This window comes from Salvia splendens, chromosome 4 (genome assembly GCF_004379255.2).
Source record: "Salvia splendens isolate huo1 chromosome 4, SspV2, whole genome shotgun sequence".
Taxonomy (NCBI): Eukaryota; Viridiplantae; Streptophyta; class Magnoliopsida; order Lamiales; family Lamiaceae; genus Salvia; species Salvia splendens.
The window spans coordinates 5,808,638-5,834,233 of record NC_056035.1 but is presented as its reverse complement, the minus strand read 5'-3'; the positions used below and the strand labels follow the sequence as shown (position 1 = coordinate 5,834,233).

Below are 25,596 nucleotides of genomic sequence, written 5' to 3'. Positions count from 1 at the left end.
CTTTCTGTCCCACGTTATTTAAGGCGTTTTTTTTCGGTACGAGATTTAAGAAAGTTGTATTTAGTGAGTTAAATAAAGTAGATGAGAGAATAAAGTAAAAGAAAGAAGAGAGAGTAAAGTAAAACAAAGAAAAAAGTAGGTAAGATCAGATGTTTTGTTTTAGGCAAAAAAGGAAATTACTCAAGTAATTTGAAACAACCCAAAAAGAAATACTCCTCCATCCCACTCAAGATGGCCACATTCTTGAGTAGCACAGGATTTTAGGAAGTGTGGTAAGGTGGAATAAAGTAAAAAGGAAAAAGACAGTTGGATATTTTAATGAGGAGAGATGAGTTTATTTCCAAAATTGGAAAGTGACCATCTTGATTGGATAAACAAAAAAGGAAAGGTGATCATTTTGAATGGGATGGAGAAAGTACTACTTAAGTAACTTGGGACGGAGGGATTATTAATTTTAGTTAAGGAAACTTTATCTCTCTAATAATCTTAAAGATGGTAATCGAGAGAGGTGGAGAAAGATTGGTTAGTCATTTGATAGGAAGAAGTGTATAGAGAAATATTTCAATGTTTGTTTTCCATATCTTTCAAATGTTCATTCACCCTAGTATTTATAGGGTGAATGAGAACATTCTAGTACACCAATAAATGTAGTTGGTACTTTACAACACTTAGGAACTCTACACTACTTAATGTGGGCGGCATATTAATGTGGTCTTCTTTTCCAACACATGTCATCTTCTTTTCCAACACTCCCCCTCAAGTTGAGTAACGGTATCCCCGATACTTAACTTGCCAATGAATTCTTTGAATTTTGTAGGACTCAACGCCTTGGTGAGAATGTCTGCCAGTTGTTCCTCAGATCGGACAAATGGGAACTCAATAATTCCGCTTTCAAGTTTCTCTTTGATAAAGTGACGATCGACCTCCACATGTTTGGTCCTATCATGCTGTACGGGATTTTCTGAAATGCTAATTGCAGCTTTATTGTCACAGAAAAGTTGACTCCTCCGTGTCGGTGGGAATCCAATTTCTGTTAATAATCTTCGAAGCCAAAGTATCTCCATAAGACCGCTCCTGATCCCTCGGAATTCAGCTTCGCACTTGACAAGGCAACCACTTTCTGCTTCTTACTCCTCCACGTGACTAAATTGCCCCCAACAAAGGTAAAATACCCTCCAGTTGATTTTCTATCGACTGGATTGCTTGCCCAATCTGCATCTGTGTACCCATCAATTTCCAAATCTTCCTTTTTCTCTAGGAATATCCCATAACTAGATGTTCCTTTTAAGTATCTCACAATTCTCGTGACAGCATCCATGTGATCTTCTTGAGGCTGATGCATGAATTGGCTCACAACTCCAACGGCATATGCGATGTCTGACCTGGTATGAGAAAGGTAGATGAGTTTTCCTACTAGCCGTTGGTATCTTTCACGATCTGTAGGTTTAGCTCCATCTACAATTTTCAACCCATGGTTGGGTACCATTGGAGTTTCAGCAGGCTTGCAGTCAAGCATACCTATTTCGGTGAGCATGTCAAGTATATACTTCTTCTGCCTTAAGAAGATTCCGTGCTTGGATCTCAACACTTCGATCCCAAGGAAGTACTTCAAAGCTCCTAAGTCCTTCATTTCAAATTCTTTGAAGAGATTCTCTTTCAAATTCTGGATTTCTTCAATATCATCTCCTGTTATGATCATGTCATCAACATAAATAATCAAGCATGTCATTTTTCCATTCCTTTCTTTCAGAAATAGTGTGTGATCTGAATGGCTCTGTTTAAAGCCATGTTTGAACATTGCCTGACAAAATCTTCCGAACCATACTCTGGGTGATTGCTTTAACCCATAGAGGGTCTTTTTCAATCTGCATACCTGCCCTTTTCCAAATTCTTCGTACAGACCTGGTGGGACCTCCATATAGACTTCCTTGGTCTTCTCAAGTTCACCATGAAGAAAGGCATTTGTCACATCCAACTGGTATAATGGCCATTCTTTGCATGCAGCCACAGAAAGAAGAGTTCTTACTGTATTTAGTTTGGCCACCGGGGAGAACGTTTCCTCATAGTCTACTCCATACACTTGAGTGTATCCTTTAGCAACCAATCTTGCCTTGTATCTCTCGATTGAACCATCTGCACGTCGTTTTATGGTGAAGATCCACCGACAAGCTACTGGTTTCTTTCCCGGAGGTAGAGTGCATATCTCCCATGTTTCATTCTTTTTCAGGGCATCAATCTCCTTCTTCATGGCTTCCCTCCAGTGCTTGTGTTGCATTGCCATCTCGAAGGATTGTGGAATCTCTTCTTCTTCATAGAGAGCAGCTTCAAACGCTCTAGCCATTTCAGTAAGGTGTCCCTGGGTGAAATTTGCAACTGAGTACCTTGATTTTCGTCCTTTCCAGTCTGGAGAATATCGTCGAGGAGGAATGCCCCTCGTACTCCTGTGGGGTAATCTGCCATGTCCTGTCTCTTGTTCTGTAGGTGGCTCTTCTGTATCACTTATATTTTCCATGCCACTGTTAGCAATTTCGGGCAGAGTACCAATGTTGGGATCAAAAGTTTTTACCTCGGGTCTCAAAGACTGGTTCGATAGTTTGGCTGGGTCCTGAGGCGACATGTTCTGTTCATGAGGAATTGGCGCTGTTGGACTCTCAATTATGATAGGATTTTCCTCCCCCTGAATGGTTTCTCCCCATAGAGGTAGCCAATTGAGTGCGTCACTATTCGGGTTACCTGGCTCACTCTCCCCCTGACCACTAGATTGGCTATAGAAATATTCACTTTCAACGAAGTCACAGTTCATAGTTACATACATGCGATCTGTTGATGGGTCATAACATCTATACCCTTTCTGATTTTTTCCATACCCCAAGAAAACACATTTGACAGCACATGGTGAGAATTTATCGCGATCATTTTTGGGTATGTGAGCAAAGACAGTGCAGCCAAAAACTTTGGGTTCAAGAATGAGAGAAGAGGGAATTGAGTGTTTGTTAGAGAATACCTCTAAAGGGGTTTTGAAGTTTAGGATTCCTGTGGGAAGACGATTTAGGAGGTAAACAGATGTGGCTATGGCTTCAGGCCAGAAGGTTTTAGGGATGTGGGATTCTATCAGAAGTGCACGGGTGATCTCCAAAATATACCGGTTTTTTCGCTCAGCCACCCCATTTTGTTCTGGCGTGTAGGCACATGTTGTTTGGTGAAGGAGACCTTTTTCGGTAAAGAAGGTTTTCATGCTAGAGTTCACATATTCTCTCCCATTATCAGATCTAAGGACTTGGATTTTGGTGTTGTACTGGGTTTGGACAAGGTTATAGAACTCAGTGAATTTTCCAAAGACTTCTGATTTTGATTTCAAAAAATAAATCCAAGTCATACGAGAAAAATCATCAACAAAAAGCAAAAAATATCGAAATCCTTGACCCCCGGTAACGGGCGCAGGGCCCCAAACATCAGAGTGAACTAAAGCAAAAGGAGTTTTTTCTCTAGTTTTGTTCAATTTGAAGGAATGTCTATGACTTTTAGCCAAAACACACGTTTCACAATTCAAAACATATGAAGAAGAAACTAATTTGGGAAAGAGTAAACGGAGATATCCTATAGATGGGTGCCCTAACCGACGGTGTAGGAGCCATATCTGTCTTTCATTCAGTCCACGACTTAGCAGTGCAGTACTATGTTGGGCGATCTTATCAACGTAGTACAGTCCATGTCGCTCAGTGCCACGCCCAACTATCGTTCCCGTCTTGATATCCTGTAACATGCAAAAACGAGGCTGCATTAGGAGTTTGCAGTTAAGTTCTTTCGTGACGTGACTCACAGACAATAATTTGTGGGACAAGGACGGAACATAAAGACAATTGGAGAGACGAAGGGTTGGTGATATATATATAGTTCCTGCCCCTTCGACCTGTGCTAACTCCCCACTGGCTGTTTGGACAAAAGGTTTTTTTGATTTGGATATATCTAAAAAATCGGATTTATCGAATGTCATTGTGTCAGTTGCACCACAATCAAAAATCCAATGGGAGTCTTTTGGTCCTATTTTTGAGGATGACGAATATGCCAGAGCTTGGACCAAGTTTGTATATGGTGTGGAAGGTGGAAATTCAAACTTTCGGGTGTGATTGTGCATTTTCCGAAAGTTGGGGAAATATTTGGAAATATTGTGATTTTCTGGGGTGGGTTTTTGGAATTCAGGTATAAGTAGGGGTGGGGTTTCGAAAATATTTGTGGGGTGGGGTGTTTTATAGGATTGATGTGGGATTGGGGGACTATTTTGCAAAAAGAGTGTTCTTCTCCTAAAAAACCCTAGCCGTCCCCCCCTTTCACTCTCCCGCTCCATTTCTGCTCCCACACCCGTCGACTCCCTCTCACGGTCGGCCTTCCCAGCCGAGATCGGAGACCGGTGGTCACCGGTCCCTCCTTCCCCCTCATTAATTTTACCTTCCATCCACGTTTGAGTCGATGCAATTGATGCTTTGGCCACGTTGACTTGGTTTGCGCCGCCTCCGCCACCCCCTGGTGCTGCGCCGCTGTTAGGGTATTGTGGTGGTGGAGTGACGACGTTGCCGCCGCTGGATGAGGGATTGCCGAAGCCGCCGGTGCCTGTGGAGTTGCCGAAGCCGCCGCCTCCGCCGTTGACCGTGGGTTTGCCGAAGCCGCCCGCCGGTCCTCCGGTGTAGGTGGCTCGGTCTCCTCCGATCAGAATGGCGGCTGCTGCCCTTCCATTCCCGGTGCCACCTCGTTTTCCACTTTGGCGAGTTCTCTTCATCTCTTGCCACCATTCGGGGTATCCGTGGAGGTGGAAGCATGTATCCCGTGTGTGTTTTTTTCCTCCGCAGTGTGAGCAAATAAGCTTGTTTTTGTCTTCATCTTGTTTTCAATTTGGTGGGAATGGTGTGCAGATTTCCGGTGGGGTTTGCGCCGCTGGAGTTGGGCGGTTTCTGTGGAAAGCTCCCAGGCCGGCTGCGATTCCAGATGAGTCTGGTTCGGGTTTGAGAACCTTCTCATTGACAGCTTCCCTTCTCACCATACCATATGCTCTGCGAACAGATGGTAACGGATCTGTATTTAGTATTTCCCGTCTGATCTTGTCGTATTTGTCGTCTAAAGCCCATATGAATTGGTAGAGTCGATGCCTCTGTGTATGTTTGTTGTACTTCTCGATGCTTTTGGGGCTTTCCATGGGATTAGGATCTCTTGCATCTATTGAGATCCATAGGTCCTGGAATTTATTCCAGAGGGATTCCAGGCTCATATCTCCTTGTTTAATTGTCATCGCCTGCCTGTGTAGATCATGTACTTGAAAGGGGTCAGCTCCACTTCCATAGGTGATTGCCAGACCTTCCCATAGGTCTCGGGCTGTTTTATACTGTGAAACTTCATTCCTCAAACTGGATTCAATGTTGTTGATGATCCAATTGAAGCAACAATGATCCCGTTGTTGCCATATCGCGTAGCCGGGATCGTTGGCGGTGGGGGGTTCTGATCCTCCAGAAATGTGAGAAATCAGTCCCTTTCCACCTATAGCTCGTTCCATCAGATTTATCCAAAGGGGATAATTATCCCCATTGAGTTTGTCTTCTAAGCGGATTTCTCCCAAAGACTCCAGGTTTTGTGGTGACTGTTTTGGAGGGTTTTCTGGTTTGTTTCCGGTTTTATTCATGAACTTCATGAATTCGGCAAATTGTGCCGCAAAATCTGCCATAGTATCGGCAGAGTGTGGTTTGGTATTTTCTGTGTCAGAATCTGACATCTTTGGTTTTCGTTTTGCAGGGATAATGAAGGAAAGGCCGAGAAGGGTATGGGACTATGATGACATTGCTCTGAGTCCCCAAATAAAAATTTCCTGCTCTGATACCATCTTAAAGATGGTAATCGAGAGAGGTGGAGAAAGATTGGTTAGTCATTTGATAGGAAGAAGTGTATAGAGAAATATTTCAATGTTTGTTTTCCATATCTTTCAAATGTTCATTCACCCTAGTATTTATAGGGTGAATGAGAACATTCTAGTACACCAATAAATGTAGTTGGTACTTTACAACACTTAGGAACTCTACACTACTTAATGTGGGCGGCATATTAATGTGGTCTTCTTTTCCAACACATGTCATCTTCTTTTCCAACAAATAAGGCGGGTCTCATTCTCCACTAACAATACTTCAATAACTTTTTTTCTTTTTATGTCTCTCTTTTGCAATTATGTATTAAAATCCATGACATTTCAAATGTTGTCTATTTCTTAGGAATGGGGAGAGGATGTCACAAAACATCTTGGCCAATTTATGCTAATTATTTATATTTGAATGATGAATTCACGGTAAACTTTTTGATGGAGTATATATTTCCCTAGATCACATAACACAAACAATTAAATCTGGTAAATTACTACTATAACAGTTTTCAGTACACCAATATATAGATTGGATTAGTGTGCAACAGGAGTAAAGAAAGATCCAAGTCTCTTAACTCCACCGGAGAAAACGTTGCATATTTATAATTCTAATCATCGTTCAAATTTGAGCTAAACAACTGCAGAAGCAAAATTGGCACGGCACAACTGCGAGAATACTTGCTCAAACCGATTACCACACAAGAGCTACACATCTTGTGCGATTGAGACTGGCACAACATCGTCCAACTCTTCAAATGTAGCTGGTGCTTGTATCTCAAGGATGTAAAATTGTGTAAAAATTATGCTGAATCAGTGTTCGATCTCCTCTGGCACTATGGCTTTCCCGGAATACACATACTGCATCTCCGCCTTCCATGTCTGCAAACACACAATTCGTTTGTTTATATTAGATCAGATATAATGGACAAGAGCAAAAAAAAAGTAGAGCTCACCTCATGTCTGAAGTCGATCCTAATATTTGGCACATTAGTCTTGTGTATTACATTTCCTTTAGTGCCTCTTTTGAAGTAATCATCTCCAAGCCAGTGCAACTAAGAAGAGAATTAAAGAAATCCTTATTAGCTTTTACCTAAGAGCTAAGATAAATCTAGCCAAAGCAGCAGCAATATCATGGAAAAAGGAACAAGAAAAATTGAAAATACTTCTCTAACCCAACATAAGTGTTACAAAGAAGAAAGGTAAGTGTTGCTTCAGATTTACATTACTCAGCAAAACCTTGGATTTCTGTTAAAATTTATTTAGAGAAGTAACTTTAGAGTTCTAACCTTTGAAGCATGAGGGAATCCAGACTGATAAACAGAATTTCTGGCGATCTCACAAAGGTCACAGGAACTGAGTTTCCATACCTGATGAGCGAAAAAAGAGGATGATCTAACATGCAAACATTGGTAAAATAGAGAAAGGAAGAAGAGAGCAACAAACCTTTGCAGCTACACTATATTCCTCAACGAGAGGCTCCTTAGTCAAATGGATTTGTAAAGGATCATCAGTTGAAAGGGACACATTCATGCCACGTTGGAAGAACATTGGAAATGGGTTGCGATGATAGTCCAAGAAGAGTGAGTTATTGCTGAGTGGTGACATTGCTAAACCAATCTGACAGTGAGATCGGTTCCAATCAGTAGTGATTGCAGATCCATGTCAGTAAGGTCATTAAGCCAAAATGAAGTTGTTAACAAACCTGAGCTAGATAGTATAGATATTGCAAGACAGGGGATTTCCGCAAGTTTATTCCATGTGATATATTATGACATAGGAGAAACCCAGCAGCCAAATGGTCCACGTCACCAGCCTGCATGACTTGTTTCAGTAAGTAAGCATTCTAGAAAAGTATAAGGTTTCAAATGAGAGAAAGGTAAGTCAGAAAACCACCTCTCCACAGTGAGGCCGAAATCTTATTGTTGGTAAACCTTTCGATTCACGTAGCTGAGAGAAAATTACCAGACGATTAAATGTTAGGGACAATTTGTATGGACCAGTCCAACATTTACCACACACTGCAGTTAGATTAAATCTCAAAATATTGAGAATGCAGGCAGGATATGTTTGCTAGTTTATAGTTATCAGTTCTCTCAGTTTGTAGCTTGCATTCAGTGACATGTAGTATTTCTTAATTCCTAATACTCTAAGATAGTTGTTCCATCATAAATTCACCAGGCAAAGACGACTAATACTACAAAATACATATGAATATAGAGAATGAACAAAACTTAATGCTGCAGACTGCAAAGATTGATAAGAAGTTTTTTCGGCAATAATCTGACACAATAAACTCAACAAAAGAATCAGACGAACCTTGTTAAGTGTAAACAAATTTGCATAGCAATAATAAGCATAATAAGAAAAGGCAGGATTGAAATCATTTGTCCATTGTGATGGAGTTGGCATATGTTTTGTTGGCCGCCTCTCAGGTTTACTTTCATCATCAACCATGTCAAAGCCTACAACCTGCATTGTAGAACATCATATGATATAGGGGATAAATATTATTGAGCATGAATAAATGAAAAATAGATAAATTTGATTCCTTTTAAACAGTTACAGATACAAAACAAAACCAAACAAAAATCTACAGAAAGTTGTTTTGGACCTTTAAATGGTTCTTTTAAATGTAATCCTGTATGAGAGGAATAAATATTTGCTTACTGTGAGAATTATTAGGACATGATTCTCTATTTTACAAAGATATGGCATACTGCACATGAACTAATCTCTCAAGCATACGCAGAATGCATAATAATGAATATATTATGCTTTAAGAGAAAAATGTAAATAGTTTAATTTCCAAAGCATACCTGCAATAAGAAGAGATGCAAATGAGGGTGGGAATTTGGATCCACTGTGACTTCAAAAAGTGGAAGGAAGATGTTATCGAGTATGTTTTGAAAGGACGTTACTGTCCCCATACTTCTGTATATGTTGTATAACCTTGGCAACTGCACAGCTCAACCAAACATAGAAAGAATTGCCCATCAGGAATAATATCAATGTATGTTCACCAATTAACAAACTAGAGACTTCTTTTTTAGGGAAGTAGAAATTGTACTTTTTCATAACTTGTGGCATATATTTAGAATTCAAGTTCAATGTCTAAAGACGCATGATGCCCAACCATATTGCTCCTTAAAGGAACCAATCAACAAAACAAGGTTGTCATTTGAATCAATACAGCTAACAAAAATATAAATCACTTCAAGAAAGAAAATTAAGATAAAACACATGAAGGATAGGCATTGAGATATCTGCTTCCTCTACAAGGATCAGGACTAGACGGTAGAAACTTCCTTGGTGGGATTTCCAGGAATCTCAATGCAGCAACGCAGATATATTCAAGACATTGACAAACACGAAAAAATTGAATCATTCAAATCATTATAGAGACCAAAGGATTAAAAAACTCAGAAAAGTAGAGCAGCAATAAATGTATCATTAGCCCTCATCTATGGATGCTGAAGAAGACAAATTGAAGTTGTAACCATCAACAATTTAATAGGACAAGACAAGAAAGAAGCATTCACCAAATCATTCACACATTACCTGAATCAACCAAACAGCATTCTCACTGTAAATTCTGTTGTTTACAACCCAACTTGCCAGCTGATCCCACTCACTCTGTTTCCTCCCATAGATTGAAATTCGGTATTCAGCCAACTGAAAGTAACATGGTTATATTAGAGTTTTAAAATTATAACCAGTAAGTAACTGAGTAATCTGAAATCAACAATATCATTCCTTCTTCAGTCTGGACTTTTAATATATAAAAAATGCTCACAATTTGAAACAGTAACCACACTGGTTAAAGTGAAACAATTATGTGTGCATGTATAACTGCAATGAATGATTACTCTCTGCACTCTTCTTCTTCACGGACTATATATTAAATCATTCCAATAAAGAAATTTCATTAAAAAGATTACCACCATGCCTCCATTTCTCTTTCTCATTAACCGAGCATCACCCACAAAAACAAGCATACCAGACCACAGTTTTACAAAACCATCAATCATGTGACAGCATTCACCTTCAAAGTAAATATAAAATACTAGAGATGCAAGCAAACCTGGTATTTACTTGCTTCCAAATCTGATAGAACCTGCTTTGTCACATCAGCCAGGAAACGTCCTGATAAGAGAAGAAAATCACTCAATGATTGTGCGAATTACTATAGATAGAGTGACATGGTGGCATGAGTTTAAGCATTTAAAGTTGTGTTATAAACTGAAACAGTTCCTTTTCTGTCAGTTAGAACCAGAGAGGAGCACACCTCTTCATTTCATCCACTTAATTGGCTCTAAAGATATTATCCAAACCATGCAATGATTACCCTGGTTCAGTCTAAGCTCAAAGTTTGTAACACATCCTGAAACGGGAAAGACTAGTCTAAAATGTATCATCAGTAAAGAGCCGTGCTATTTTTCATCAATTTGATCAAATCACAATATCACATTATCATCTTTGACATAGAAACTAAGCCACATGCCATTAAATTGAGACTTCATAACAAATACATTTTCAAGAATGTTGAACATACAATAGGGGGTTTATGTTTCCAGAAAATCAATTTCTTATAATTCTAACATGCCAGAAAGCTTCCATACTTGCATCTACATTTTTCTGCTATGAAACTAACCTTGAATAAGGTTATCCTGCTTCAGAAATATTTCTCTGAGTCTACTTTGTCCACAAGGATTGTACTTGAGATTGAATTTGTCAAAACGATGAAAGGTACTCTTGTCTGCATGTACATCCAACAGATCTACACTAAGATCATACCTGCAATGAGCAAGCCCATCAAAATGAAGGACTGGTAGGCGTAACAACATGAGAAAATATAGATTGAAGAAAGAAACACACACCCTGTCAAGTCCAGGCTGTCAAAGACTTCTTTCAGTGTAAGATACTGACCATCACGGTAGATAACAACCTGCAACATCATAAGGAGAGCATGATGTTAGAGCATCATTGGAGAACTTCTATTAAATTAGTGACCAAACATTTCGACATTAGTTGAAGGTAGAACAACTTTTGAGTCAAAGCAATTTAAGATTCCCACCTCATCTGGTTCTTTTTTTAACTTTGACTTGATGAACCGGAGAAGGTGCTTTTGGTTCATGCAAGCAGAATGATGGACATGAGTGTCCACTTTCCTTATATTGTAGAAATCACGATGAGGTGCACTTTTCTGTGCTACAAATTCCTTATCCGCATTCACCAGCAAATGAAGGCGAAATTTCTGCAAATAATAAAATTCACTAAGGCGTTCAAACGGATGGTAAACATAGATGTAATACAGTAGACTGGTAACAAATATTACTTCCTCAAGAAAACGTAATCGATGATGGCATGCCGAGCGGACATTTCCAATAGACATCACTTTCAGGAGATGATGCATATCAGTAAAAAAGGATGTTGAACTTGCAACAGGATACAGTTCTTCAGAATCTAAATTATTCAAAGGAAATAAATTAATAATCTTTAAGGCATAATAGAATAGATATGCATACAGTATTTTTCCAGAAGAAGCTCCTTAAAGCTTACCATTTTCACTGGCATAAACACGCACTACACCATCTTCCATCCTGAAGAAATGCTGCTTGCCCATCATAGAAATTGTACCAGATAATTAGCTGGGCTATAGTAAATGGTTTAACTAGCTTCTGAAAGAAGTGTAGCAAGAAAGGGTAACTCACGGAAGATGCTTCAACAGGGACAAAGTTAAATGGATCACTTTTGAATTCTGGTAAACCAGTTTTTTCGGTACTCTTTGCCCATGGATCAACATTTTCCCTGAAAACATATTTTCCCCTCAAATCTAAACATTCCCGAATCATCCTTGTGACTTCTTGTTCTTCAACACTTATTGAGTCTGATTTCATATTTTGAAGAGCATAAACAAGACTTAGTAATACAGAAGGAGCACCAGAAAAGAATACAAGCACAAAAGCAAAAGAGACGACACAAGATTCCAACTTTGAATCTTATAAAGTCCTTGAAATCCAAAAAATTTCATATACCATGTGATGTAGTTATTGGTGGGAATGTGTTGTTGCTAGATACAGGATCATTTGCTGGAGTTATTTCAACTTTTCTGTCAGTGAGATCTGTATCAGGCTTTGCCTCAGTAACAATTGCTTCGGATTCTTGAACATGAATGCAAATCCCATTTGAGGCTTGAGCAGGTAGCATCTGTTGAATTTGACTCATTAGATTTATATCCTGCAAATTCACAGCAATAATGGTAGTACACAATCAACCCAGATATAGTTGGGAGCTGTAAGGGACGAAAAAAGCATATATGAGTAAAAGAAACCAATATTTTAGAATATGACAACTTTGAAGATGCAGCCTCCAAAAAATATTACTACTGAACTAGCCATATCAGATTAGACCAGGTTTGATACAAAAGAGAAATGTGATGTAAATTAATATATGGTGAGAGGCAAGCACATACAACAGGGTTAAAATTAGTATAGCCCATTTCATCAAGTGTCTCTATACTTCTGTGTTGTCTCAATATGTCCAGTTCCATGCTATTTCAGGTTATTAACTTTCAAATGTAAGTTTCAGATTTCTGCGATGTTTTCTAGAAGTTGATATATATTCGTACACCCACTCCAATAATACAAAAAAACTGCTCCAGTGCTGGCATGTAGTCTGATACATGGTAAGTCATTTCAAAATTATGCCCCCTGCCTTTTGCCCCCCAAAAAGACGATTATATATGCATGGCTACATGAGATTGATGGTTAAGATTCTTAAGAAAAAACAAAATACAAGATCAAACTTACATTTCGATAGGATGAGTCATCCTCTTCCATTTCAAGTTCGGTTCCTTCATCATCAGAATCCCCTGTTCCTTCAAAAGAATAGCCACATGTTGATCCAGGAGTGACAAGCCTACCAACTGATCCAACCCGCAAACTTGTACCGGAATGATTGACATAATGCTCATCTCCTACAAGGAGCAAATAGGATAAATAGCTGATTCCGAAAACCACAAACTACAGAAAAAAGAATAAATTTTCATCAATCTAAATGCATATAACAAAAGATAAAAATACAAAGCATACATTCTGAGCAGCATACATTAGGTCAAACTTACCTCATATTAATATACTCTATAAAGATTACTTGACTGATCAAAACAAGTCCAGACAATTATGAATGTAATACAATCGTGTTATCTTTATTAAGTGCTCAAAGAGGAGAACTTTAGGCCAAGAAAATTTTATGAACTGAACATAAACAATACCTACAGCTCCATCATAAACATATGGAGTATCGTGAAAGGTTAAAATATGTCATCAATACATCAGAACTAGTGACGATATCCAAATAAATAAACAAGCATACCATCCCTCTGACCGGTCCGGACTGGTGGTAAATCCGAAGAAATCGACTCTAATTTACCCAATGAATTTGGCAGCGTCGGGTTCACAGCAATCCCGGCTTCCTCATTATTCAGAGCAGTGTAATTAGGCATCGAATGAGAAACTCGGTAATCCCTCACCGCGTCAGATTCAGCATCTTTAATATGATCTCCAGTCTCAGAGTAATCATCAGCTTCCGAAAACTCACAATGTTCATCGTCGGAGAGCAGGTGGTGATGGCGGCGGTGGCGGATGTTGATGAGGCGATCGAGGACTTGATCGACGGTGCGCTTGTGGATGAAGAATGCGGAAATAGCCATGACGGAGGCGCCGAACAACGCCGCCACCGCCAGCTGCGCGGACGAAACTGGCGAAAATGGTGGCGGTGGCGAAATCATCGCGCGTGGTTTGGAGGTTTTAGGGGTTTATGAATGAAGGCGGAGGTGATAATGTAGCTGTGTGTTTCAGAATGCTGAACAAGAGAGAGGCTCCGGTTATTTAGACCAATCCTTGTATTTAAAGTCTGAAATACTATTTGTTTCCTAAAATATGAAATATTTTTGTAAAATAATTACTGTACAAAAGAATTGCTAACTTATTAGTACTTACAAAATAGTACAAAAAGTTAATAATCTTCCCTTACCAAAATAAAGTAATACATCTAACTTTAGGGTTCCCTTTTAGTTAAAGAATAAATTAATCTTGGAACATCTAAGTCTCAATTATTTAATTTGGTATATCGAACATAGGTAATGTCACGCGTAGCCACATGGCAGCATATGTTAGCCAAAATATGTGCTCAAATATTTAGACTAATGAGAGTGTGACAGTGAAGTGTCCTTGCACCAATTTCGGGCAATAGTAATACTATATTCATTGACAACACAAATAAAAATGCATATTGGTGGTGGTTGGATAGTTTGAGCTTAAAATAAGTTAAAACTCAAAATTTGGAAGCATTTTATAAATCAAGTTACGTAACCATTTCGACCTTCATATAAAAAATATAAATGACCAATCGAATTTTGAAGAATGTTAGTAAGTGTAGCTAAACTGAGGCCCGATTGTTAGCCCAAATCCAATAAAAGAACCAAACGGGCTCAATTGGGGAATTAAATTTGGACTAGGTCTTGGGCTTGGGCTCAATTTCTCAAACCATTATTAAATTGTTGCCCGAATAGTTTTTTTTTAAAGGATAGTGTAAACCTTTTTTTTAGTTATGACTTAAGAGTAGTGAGATTTAATATGGTGCGATTCAGCACCTTCTAAATCATATTTGAGGAGCATATTTAGTTATTTGGACAATATGGGAGATCGTATGTGTGTATTTTATTTTATAAATAGAGCTCTGTATCCATGGGAGCTCATCCGTCATTAGAAAAGATTAGGTTTTATGAATGTTGAATGGGGATGTAATTCAAAAATAACTCAAATTAGAATCACAACATCCTTCCAATCATATACTGTCACGTGACATATATAAGCAACAAACTTAGTGGATGACTTATATGAGCGGATTGTATAAAAGACTGTTTATGTCCCATTAAAAGCAATTTATTTTGCATTATAAACTAAAATGCAAAATAATTGCATTTAATGCAACATAAAGTATCTTTTAAGCAATCCGAGGTAATTCTTATGTATCATCCTTTGTTGCTTATACCTGCCATATGACGTGATTTTAAGGGTGAAAGGACACTAGTACTCCCCTGTTGAATGGTTGAACATATATGACTCAATATTTAAGCTTGGGACAATGTCACAAAAAAAAGATCTAAGCTTATGAATCTTGGTCTTCCCCTTTATAACGAAATTAATCTCGAATCGATCTAATTTCAAGCAGTCTTAAAATAAGTCAATCATTGTAATTCCCCCACTAATTACTAACCACACATTTACATGAATAAAAACCTCACATATCATGTTTGTTCATTATCATTATGCCAATTGGATATTGACTCAGTCATGGTGAGGCTTGAGGCCCCCCACTTGCCACTTGGATACTGGTTAGATTAGTTTACAAGTTTAGACCCATTTCAATTATTATATCACATCTCAAGTGTCATTTATGTCAATCCAATTCATTTTATTTCTGAATTTACCAAAATGTAACTTATTCCATTAGAGATCATACCCATTGAACATATGTACAATCATATCGCTGGATTTTGTAACATCATATTGTAGCTGTAGTAGCTATATTCATGAGGAAAAGAACATTGTGGAAAATATATATTCACAATTTCAAACTATTGTACTATCACTAGTAAACTATACTTGAGAACATTGTCAACTAAAACATATATATACACTAGCTAGACTACAGAATACAAGTTACACTATACCCCATCTTTGGTAAGTTGACACTTTATTAATCATGTACTAGTACAATCCTGAATATCAATATGGGCAAACCAAAAAGAAAGATCAAAGGCCAAAAATGCATTCCCACCATATGTAAATAGCACATAAATGAAAGTTGAATTTGGTGACTGGGACACCGAGATTTAGACACACATTATTAAAAAAAGGTTACAATCATGAAAGAAACATACAAACTTTTTCAATCATTCCAAATTAACTTTCTGCAGAAGCATGTGTGATCAAAACCTAGGTGAGGATCTTTCTTGTCTCTTAACAAGACAAATGGAAAGTGGGAAAGTGAGCAAATTTTGTGAGAAGATATCATAATAAAAAAATTAAAAAAAAGGTGTGTGGTACAACAAAATTCTTATCTTTTGTGGAGTATATGGAAGATGGTTTTGATTGAAGAGTGGATATTTTGTTTGCCTAGTGTTTGAATGGAATGACTGATTTTAGACGGAGTTGGTCAATGGTTGGATTCTGTTGTGTTGATCCATTTGGCAATCTCCACCCATGTTTATCTTCTTTTTTACTCATTCGTCTCAATCACAGGATATACTATTTCGTATTTTTATTTTACTTATGCACTTAATTTTTAAAACTATAAATTGATGACGTTGTTAAATACATATTGGGTAAGAACTAGCGAAGCAAACTATTTACATAAACATAGAAAAACAAGCTTTGTATACAAACAAGATGCATGTAGGTAAGACTTACGTTTCTCTAGTTGGATACTAAATTTTACCAGTAATTTTCTTTTTGATTGATATGAACAGAAGTTTAAAGTCGGTGTCGTTGTGGATTCGACCCTAGTAACTTTCACTTCTTAATTTTCTTTTATTTATGTTTTTGTTGCGTTTTTTTTTTGATAAAATACAAAAAAGACAATTTTTTTACTCTCAATAATATATCATGCTATCATTTAACTTGGTCATTTTTAGTAGTATATATTATTTTCTAAGGTCTCATAGTCTAGTAAACATGCATACAAGGACATGATTTTATTACAGAATTTACAAAGTGAAATATCGTGCAAGAAGCCAAATTTATCTCTATCCTTTTTTTTTCGATAATTAGCAACCTCTAATGGTGTATAGCCGGCTTGAGAAAAGGATGGGTACAAGCCTGCAGGCTGCAGAAAATGGCCTAAAATATAAAAATGATATTTATAGTGATTTTTTGTTTTTCATACATTAAATATCGTTCATATATTATCCGTTGCCTAAGTAATGTTTGTATATATATCTCCTGAGTTTTATGGTCTCCTTAAATAACTATATGCTTGCGTTACTTGTGAATTGAATACGTCCTAATCCTATAAAATATGGGTAGTGATAAATTAACAAAGATTGTACGTACAAAATTAGATATTTTAGGTATTTTACAATTATAATATATTTATGATGATTTATTAATTTAATGCATTACATGATTACCTTCTATCATCATTTAGCAAACTTTAAGTTTTCCATAATCAACGTTTATAACTTTATACATATAGGAAATTATTTACTACCTCTATGTAATCAATTCAGTACATAACATACACTAGTTGCATAATTTCTTCTAATTATAAAAATAACTATATCATAGTATATATTTAATTTTTTAGTGTTATCATCCAAAGTAATAATATCATATTTCACATCTAATTGTTTTATTATTAAATCATTATTAAAATTTTCAGCTATAGTAAATCTAATTTCTTATTGTTATAATTCAACAATATAATCATAGTCATTTCACATCCAAATATTATATTATCAAATAATTTTTAATTTTCTAAATTATAAAAATAACTACATGCATATACTTAATTTATGTATGTCACCATCAAACGAAATAATCATAGTAATCCACATCAAATTATTAAATAATTTTTAAATTTCAAGTTATAAAAATAACTACATGACTATACTTACTTATTTAGAGTACGAGAAATCTAATTATTGTTGGAATTTTGCATACCAATTTAAATAAAATTGAATAAAATATAGATCGACTAAGATTTAAGTATCTACGGTCTACCCACTATGTTTGTGTCTGCCAATGCTACTATATTTGTGTCTGCCATTGAAAATATTGATTAGATTCGAAAGTCGAAACATCCCTTTACAAGGAAATGCAAGTGGAGTTAAAGTATAAAAGTGTAATAATGAAATACTTCGTATAAGTTTCACTAAGTACTAGTTTTATAATAAAAATGTATAAAAAATATGTTTAATATATTTATTAAATGTATAATATTAGCATAAAATAAATGAAATATATAATGCTGCATGGATCAAAATGAAAAATAAGAATATTTAATGCTGAACGGATACTATACAAGGAAAGTCTTGTGCTTGTTGTATTCAAAATAATATTTGTCTTGTAAAATACATTTATGTCCTTCGGTGATTTTGGGTTAATTATAGTTTGTATTCCAATTTTTATAACATATTTCAAATCTATCCCAATCTTTATAGGATAATATCAACTAATTTATACCTTAGATGGAGTACGTACTAAACAAGGTACTAAACAAGCCCAACAGCAGTAAAGCCCATCAGCCTAAAGCCCAAGAAAGAGTATCAGTTCGGCATGACTAAAGAGTATCAGAGTTCAGTTCGGCACAATCAAAGAGTTCGGCCCCAGCCTACAGCTCGGTAAAAGCCAACCAATCAAACTCTGCTCTCAGGTCGGCATCAAGCTCTACTCTCAGATCGGCAAAAGCTGCTCGGCCATAATTCAGCAGTTCGGTCTCAGTATTTGACCGAACTAGGAGATAGTGGACTCATGCAGGATTTCCACCTCCACTACACCCACGATCTATTTAGTGGTGTCAAGCAGTCATTAACTCATGCAGGATAGTGGACCCATGCAAGATCGCCACGATCTCCACGACATCCACTACCTAGTAAATAGCTGCATGCCACGATCTTGGTCCTTTGTATAAATAGAACCTAGATCTGATAGATAGGGTTACATTCTCTCGATCTCTAGAGATAAAATACAAAATAGCAAGTCTGTATTGTAAGCTGTAGAAAACAGATCAAGCAATACAACTCTGCCTTCTTTTCTTCCCGTGGACGTAGATTTACCTCAGTAAATCGAACCACGTAAATTCTCTGTCGTGATCTGCGTTTTTCCTGCATTCACTAACATCAAATTTTCGCGGACTCATCACTGGCGCCGTCTGTGGGAAACAGAGAACCAAATTTGTGATAAAGCGAATTTTTGACCCTTTTTCCACCCCAAAAAAATGCATACCAGATCACATAACACCCATAATACCGTTCGTGATAACCGTGAGGAAGCTAGTCCAGCTCGCAGGTCTGAAAAACGGCCTCGGGAGACATCTACCTCCGGTTCTCACGAAGAAGGAACAAGCCACTCCAGGAGTCATCGCACCGAGTCTTCCCAGCAGCCCGATTTAAATGAAGCTGTCAAGCTGTTCTTGGCCGAGAAGCAGGAGGAGTTCTTAACCTTCCTGCAGAAGAGCCAACAGCCGGAGAAGACAACGACGGATTCTCCCTCCTCATCTAGGCATGAAAGTCACTACCGCAGTAGTGACGTGTCTTCCAGGAGAAAGAATCCTCAACCCCGACATGTTCCTGTTCCTCCTCGGTACCGGAACCACAGGAGAACTCCATCTCCTCCGTACCGAAGAGATGTCGGGTTCGCCATGTACGGAGCATTAAAGACTCCGTTCTCGGACGATATCACCCGAACTCCTTTGCCGCGGAACTACCGAACTCCGTCGATAACCTATGACGGACTCGTGGATCCTCATGATTTCTTGGGACGCTATCAATATAACATGGCGAACCAGGGTCTCAACGAGGTCCACATGTGCAAGCTGTTCCCCGAGCTGCTCATCGGGAACGCCAGAAGGTGGTTCGACAGCCTTCCTCAAGGCAGCATTAGATCCTACCGAGATCTAATGGATGCTTTCCACAGGAGGTTCTTTCAGAAAGCGGAAGCCCGGATCACTTCGGCTCAGCTGCTTTCTATTCGTCAAGGTCGCGACGAAAAAATCAGCGACTTTATGACAAGATTCCACAAGGAATGCCTGCAAGTAGACGATCTCAACGATCTGCTTGTCATCTCGGCATTCCAAAATGGAATCCTGCCTGGAGCTCTCTACAGGAAGCTCGTTGAGTACGGTCCGCAGACAGCTCAGGAAATGTGGGACATTGTGGACCAGTACTCCCGGGCCGATGAGGCAGACCGTCGCAAACGGTCGTTAGACAGCTCATCGTCCCGAGGAGACAGAAGGAAGCCCGATCATAGCGATCAGGGGCATCCTCGCCGGACTCCATTTGAAAGAATTCAAAGGGCTCCGGTGCGAGACAGATTGGGACCCCGTCTCAACCCCGAGAAGCCGCCTGCTCAGTTCGTACCGCTGAACAAGTCAAGAGCGGAAATTTTCGAACTACATTCCGATATGTTCGAAAGACCAAAGCGGATGACGAAATCAGCCGTGCGGCGACCTCAGGATCAATATTGCTCCTTCCATCAAGCCCACGGACACGATACCGAGGAGTGCCGAGATTTGGCTGCAGGTATTGATGTTCTTGTGAAAACAGGAACGTTAAAAAAATACCAAAGCAAGCAGCCGAAAAAGAACAAAAGGCAGAGAGGTGCGAACTGTAATCCTCAGGATCCGAAAAGGCATGAGGATCCCGAAGACGACGACGAGCCGCAATATGATGGAGTAATCCAGACTATTGATGCTCTCCCTGCCGGGAAGACTAAGTCGTCCCTAAAAGCAGAACGCAGAGGTTCCAATCAAGAGGAGCCAACACATAAAAGGCTGAAGAAAGACGAAGTGATTACATTTTCAGATGCCGATCCCGTCCCAGCCATCTCTCCTCACCAAGACGCTATTGTCATTCAAGCCGGAGTGGCAAACAAACTGATCCACAGAGTATTTGTGGATACAGGAGCATCAGTCAGCATTCTTTTTAAAGAATGTTTCGATAAAATGGAAGTGGATCCAGCTCGGCTTAGTCCGGCTCCACTTCCTCTGAAAAGTTTCGCCCAGGAGGACACCCGCCCTGAAGGCATTATCAGCCTTCCGATCACGGTGGGAAAAGCGCCTACAAGCTCCAATACGATGATCGAGTTCTTTGTGGTGAAAGCTCGGTCCCCGTACAACATCATCCTGGGGAGAGACTGGCTCAACACAGTTCGGGCCGTTTGCTCTACTTATCACCTCACCATCAAGATCCCTACTAAAGGTGGGATAGCGGTCATCCGAGGTGACCAAAAGAGAGCAAAGGAATGTCTACAAATTGTGCTTAGAAGTGCCGAGCAGTCAGATCGGCACCATCAAGCATAGCAATCACAGCAGCCGGAGTCAGAGGCGATGACCGAAGTCATACCAGAGCCGAACTCGATGACAGTTCAGCTGTACGAAGACGATCCATCCAGAACGGTCAAGATCGGCTTCGCAGGAACGCCTCTACTCCGGGAAAAGACCATTCAGCTCCTCAAGGAGTACAAAGATGTCTTTGCATGGTCTCCGTTGGACATGACCGGAGTGCCCCCCGAGGTAATCACTCATCGGTTAAATATTGATCCTTCAATCCGGCCAGTAAAACAGAAGCAAAGACTCTTTGCGGCAGAAAGAAGCCAAGTCATCCATGACGAAGTCCGCCAATTACTAAAAGCGGATGTGTTATTCGAAGTGAAGTATCCTTCGTGGGTGGCCAATCCTGTCATGATCAAGAAAAAGGAAGGAGGATGGCGGATGTGCATAGATTTCACCGATCTAAATAAGCATTGTCCCAAAGATTGCTATCCCCTTCCGAATATAGATAAAAAAGTAGAAGCTTTGATCGGCTTCGAAATTTTCTGTTTTCTTGATTTATACAAAGGATATCACCAAGTGTTGATGGATGAGAGTGACGCTCCGAAAACAGCTTTCATTACCGATTTCGGCATTTTCGCTTATAAAAAGATGCCATTCGGTTTAAAGAATGCCGGAGCCACTTATCAAAGGATGGTAGACAAGCTTTTTCGGCACCTGATTGGAAAGGAGGTCGAAGTGTATGTTGACGATATAGTCGTCAAAAGCAAAAGCACTTCGGAGTACGAGCACAACCTTAAGTCCACTCTCAACGTGCTCAAAGAAAGCCAACCTCAAACTTAATCCCCAAAAGTGTACCTTTTTGGTAGATTCGGGAAAGTTTCTGGGTTGTTGGGTTTCAAAGGACGGACTCAAGGCAAACCCCTCAAAAGTTCAAGTCGTTCAGAACATGGCAATGCCGAAGTCCATACATGACGTGCAAAGGCTAACCGGATGTCTAGCCGCACTGAATCGATTCCTTTCCCAAGCAGCCGAAAAGCAACTGCCGTTCTTCAAGGTGTTGAAAAAGGCACCAAAGTTCGAGTGGGGAGCCGAGCAGAAAAAGGCCTTTGACGAGCTCAAAAGTTATCTAACCGAGCTTCCTATTCTCTCTGCTCCAACCGAAGCCGAAGTAATATTCTTATACTTAGCGGCATCCGATCAAACCATTAGCGCGGTGCTTGTACGAGAAGAAGGCCTAAAGCAGTTTCCCATCTACTTTACAAGCCGAGCATTAAGAGGTCCAGAAACAAGGTATCAACCTCTGGAAAAAATTGCTCTGGCATTAGTAAATGCAGCAAGGAGACTGCGGCCATATTTCTATGCTCACAAAGTATGCGTCTTAACCGATCTTCCACTTCGGCAAGTTTTGACTAAGCCAGAAGCATCAGGCAGAATTGCCAAGTGGGCCATAGAGTTGGGAGAACATTCAATCGAGTACCTACCTCGGAAAGCCATCAAGGGACAAGCCTTGGCAGATTTTCTTGCAGAGGCCAAGTTCGATCAAGCAATCCCTGTCATTGCCGAACAGAAAAATTCTACCAATGCCGAACTAGCACAGCCCTCGGAATCCAAAGTAGAGCCGCCGGACTGCTGGAGCGGATTCGTAGATGGAGCTTCAAACAAGATGGGAAGTGGAGCTGGTATTTTACTCGTCGCTCCCGACGGACACGAGGTAACCTACTCACTTCGGTTCCTATTCCCCACTACTAATAATGAAGCCGAGTACGAAGCCCTCCTGGCCGGACTCCAGTTAGCGCAAAGTCTGCTCGTCAAATCTCTCAAAGTCCATTGTGATTCACAAGTCATAGTAAATCACATGTTGGGTACAAGTGAAGCCCGTGACGAGAGAATGAAGAAGTATTTGGACAAAGCGCAAAACCTCAGCCGAAGTTTCTCCTATTTTCGGATAATCCGCGTTCCCAGAGCGGAAAATAGCCGAGCAGATACCTTAAGTAAGTTGGCCTCAGATCCGAGCTCAAAGGCGGAAGAATTAATGCATCGAAGCATTGATGAAGCCGAGGTACATTCAGTATCCAGCTCGCCGAACTGGATGACGCCGATCTTGCAGTATCTGGATCAAGGACAATTGCCCGAGGATAAGAGAGAAGCTCGGAAGATCACATGCCGAGCACTTCGGTACGAACTTCATGAAGGAGTCCTCTTTAGAAAGTCTTACCTCCAGCCGTTATTGCGGTGCGTAGGACCAGAAGAGACGGACTACATCCTCAGAGAAGTTCATGAAGGATCGTGCGGCAGCCACATCGGAGCTAGAGCTTTAGCTAAAAAAGTTCTAAGATGGGGATATTATTGGCCAACCTTGGTACAAGAAGCAGTGCAGCTCGTCAAGACATGCCCGAAGTGCCAAATCCATGCAAATATCACAAGGATGCCGCAGACCGATCTATTCACTATGCAAAGCCCTTGGCCTTTCATGCAATGGGGCATAGACATAGTGGGACCACTTCCTCAAGCTCCTCGGCAAATGAAATTCCTAATCGTTGCCGTAGACTACTTTACGAAGTGGGTGGAAGCTGAACCATTAGCTACGATAACGAGCTCGAAGGCATTGGATTTCGTCTGGAAGAACATAGTGTGCCGATTTGGCATACCCCACATCCTCATCTCGGATAACGGGACTCAGTTCACCGACAAGACGTTCAAGAATTGGTGCCAAGAGCTGAATATTCAACAGCGGTTCACTTCGGTCTCTCATCCACAAGCAAACGGACAAACGGAGGTAACAAATCGTATCCTGGTGAAAGGGTTAAAAGCTCGGTTAGAACAAGCCAAAGGACAATGGGTAGAAAATCTCCCTCAAGTCCTATGGTCCTACCGAACTACACCCACAACCTCCAACGGTGAAACTCCGTACAGCCTTGTGTACGGCACTGAAGCCGTAATTCCGGTGGAGATCGGCGTACCCAGTCCCCGAACTCTAAATTTCTCCTCAGAAATGAATGACGACGGACTGAGAGCCGAGCTAGATCTTGCCGAAGAAAGAAGAGAATTGGCATGCATAAAAGCAGCCAAGTACAAGGAGCAAGTAGCCCGGTATTACAACCAAAGGGTGAAGAAGCTGCAATTTCAAGTGGGAGATCTCGTCTTGAGAAACAACGAAGTAAGCCGAGCAGAAAAGCTGGGCAAGCTCGAACCCACATGGGAAGGTCCGTATCGGGTGTCAGAAGTCCTTGGCAAAGGGTCTTACAAATTGGCTCACATGTCAGGAGAACAGGTACCCCGAACATGGCACATTTCCAACCTCAAAAAGTTCCATTTGTAAGAGACAGTCCGGTCAGTCAGTCTTGAGTCCTGTTCAGTCAATGTGCTTTATTTGGTTTACTTGGTCTTTATTTGTCTCTGTGCGTTTTGTCTGTGTGTTTTGTCTGTCTCTGTGCGTGTCGTCTCTTACAAATGTTACTGAGGTATCTTGTTCTTCGAAGGCTGATCCCCTTCTTAGAACATATACAAGCCAACGATTGTGAGTCAAAGCTTCTACAGAAGATACAAGACCACAATTCAGCTTAAACAAGCAGTTCGTCTGAAACGAGCTGCAATAAGCCAACGATTGTGAAGTCCAAGCTTCTAAAGAGGATACAAGACCACAATTCGGCTTAAAAATCAAGCACTTCGTCTGAAACGAACTGCAACGAAAGTCCGATTCTCGCGATAAAACTTGCCTGAATTAGGACAAGGGAAAGTCCGATCCACGCGATAAAACTCGCCGAATTAGGACAAGGGAAAGTCCGATCCCCAAATTAGGACAACGGAAAGTCCGATCCGAGCGATAAAACTCGCCAAATTAGGACACAAGCTTAGTCCGGTCAAAGATGTTTATTTCATCAGACCAAAGACAAGTCCGGTCAAAGATGTTTATTTCATCAGACCAAAGACGAGTCCGGTCAAAGAAGAGTTTACTTCATAAGACCAAGGACAAACATCGACTTACCCCGTACCTTTATCCAGAATGCCGAAGTATTTCACTTCGCTTTCCGGGGGGGTAGTGATGGAGTACGTACTAAACAAGGTACTAAACAAGCCCAACAGCAGTAAAGCCCATCAGCCTAAAGCCCAAGAAAGAGTATCAGTTCGGCATGACTAAAGAGTATCAGAGTTCAGTTCGGCACAATCAAAGAGTTCGGCCCCAGCCTACAGCTCGGTAAAAGCCAACCAATCAAACTCTGCTCTCAGGTCGGCATCAAGCTCTACTCTCAGATCGGCAAAAGCTGCTCGGCCATAATTCAGCAGTTCGGTCTCAGTATTTGACCGAACTAGGAGATAGTGGACTCATGCAGGATTTCCACCTCCACTACACCCACGATCTATTTAGTGGTGTCAAGCAGTCATTAACTCATGCAGGATAGTGGACCCATGCAAGATCGCCACGATCTCCACGACATCCACTACCTAGTAAATAACTGCATGCCATGATCTTGGTCCTTTGTATAAATAGAACCTAGATCAGATAGATAGGGTTACATTCTCTCGATCTCTAGAGATAAAATACAAAATAGCAAGTCTGTATTGTAAGCTGTAGAAAACAGATCAAGCAATACAACTCTGCCTTCTTTTCTTCCCGTGGACGTAGATTTACCTCAGTAAATCGA

General features: G+C 40.0%; 2 protein-coding genes across 3 annotated transcripts; both read right to left on the bottom strand.

Annotated features, from left to right (window-relative positions):
- Positions 1-4,882: 4,882 nt before the first annotated feature.
- On the bottom strand, positions 4,883-5,758 carry LOC121800553. The gene has a single exon (XM_042200105.1). The coding sequence runs from the start codon at positions 5,756-5,758 to the stop codon at positions 4,883-4,885; it is 876 nt and encodes a 291-aa protein (XP_042056039.1).
- A 603-nt stretch (positions 5,759-6,361) lies between these two features.
- Positions 6,362-13,780, bottom strand: LOC121798134 (AMP deaminase-like). 2 transcript variants are annotated; one of them, XM_042196983.1, is made up of 19 exons: positions 13,271-13,780; positions 12,706-12,872; positions 11,932-12,133; positions 11,608-11,783; positions 11,456-11,507; positions 11,232-11,359; positions 10,971-11,150; positions 10,774-10,841; positions 10,548-10,690; positions 9,978-10,039; positions 9,455-9,568; positions 8,713-8,853; positions 8,213-8,365; positions 7,790-7,843; positions 7,599-7,709; positions 7,340-7,513; positions 7,183-7,263; positions 6,850-6,948; positions 6,362-6,775 (listed from the first exon to the last, which is right to left on the bottom strand). In XM_042196983.1, exons 1-19 carry the CDS (start codon positions 13,683-13,685, stop codon positions 6,707-6,709), a joined length of 2,589 nt encoding a protein of 862 aa, XP_042052917.1. In that variant the 5' UTR covers positions 13,686-13,780; the 3' UTR covers positions 6,362-6,706. The 2 variants fall into 2 exon arrangements, with proteins under 2 accessions (XP_042052917.1, XP_042052918.1); XM_042196984.1 differs by having other exon boundaries at positions 11,932-12,103.
- Between the last annotated feature and the right edge of the window lie 11,816 nt (positions 13,781-25,596).

Coding starts and splice junctions, on each gene's coding strand:
- LOC121800553 (XM_042200105.1), bottom strand. CDS start 5,758: ATGTCAGATTCTGACACAGAAAATACCAAACCACACTCTGCCGATACT.
- LOC121798134 (XM_042196983.1), bottom strand. CDS start 13,685: ATGATTTCGCCACCGCCACCATTTTCGCCAGTTTCGTCCGCGCAGCTG. Junction 11,508..11,607: donor TCCCTGTTGAAGCATCTTCC/GTGAGTTACCCT, acceptor ATGGGCAAGCAG/CATTTCTTCAGGATGGAAGA. Junction 11,151..11,231: donor GATTACGTTTTCTTGAGGAA/GTAATATTTGTT, acceptor TATTATTTGCAG/AAATTTCGCCTTCATTTGCT.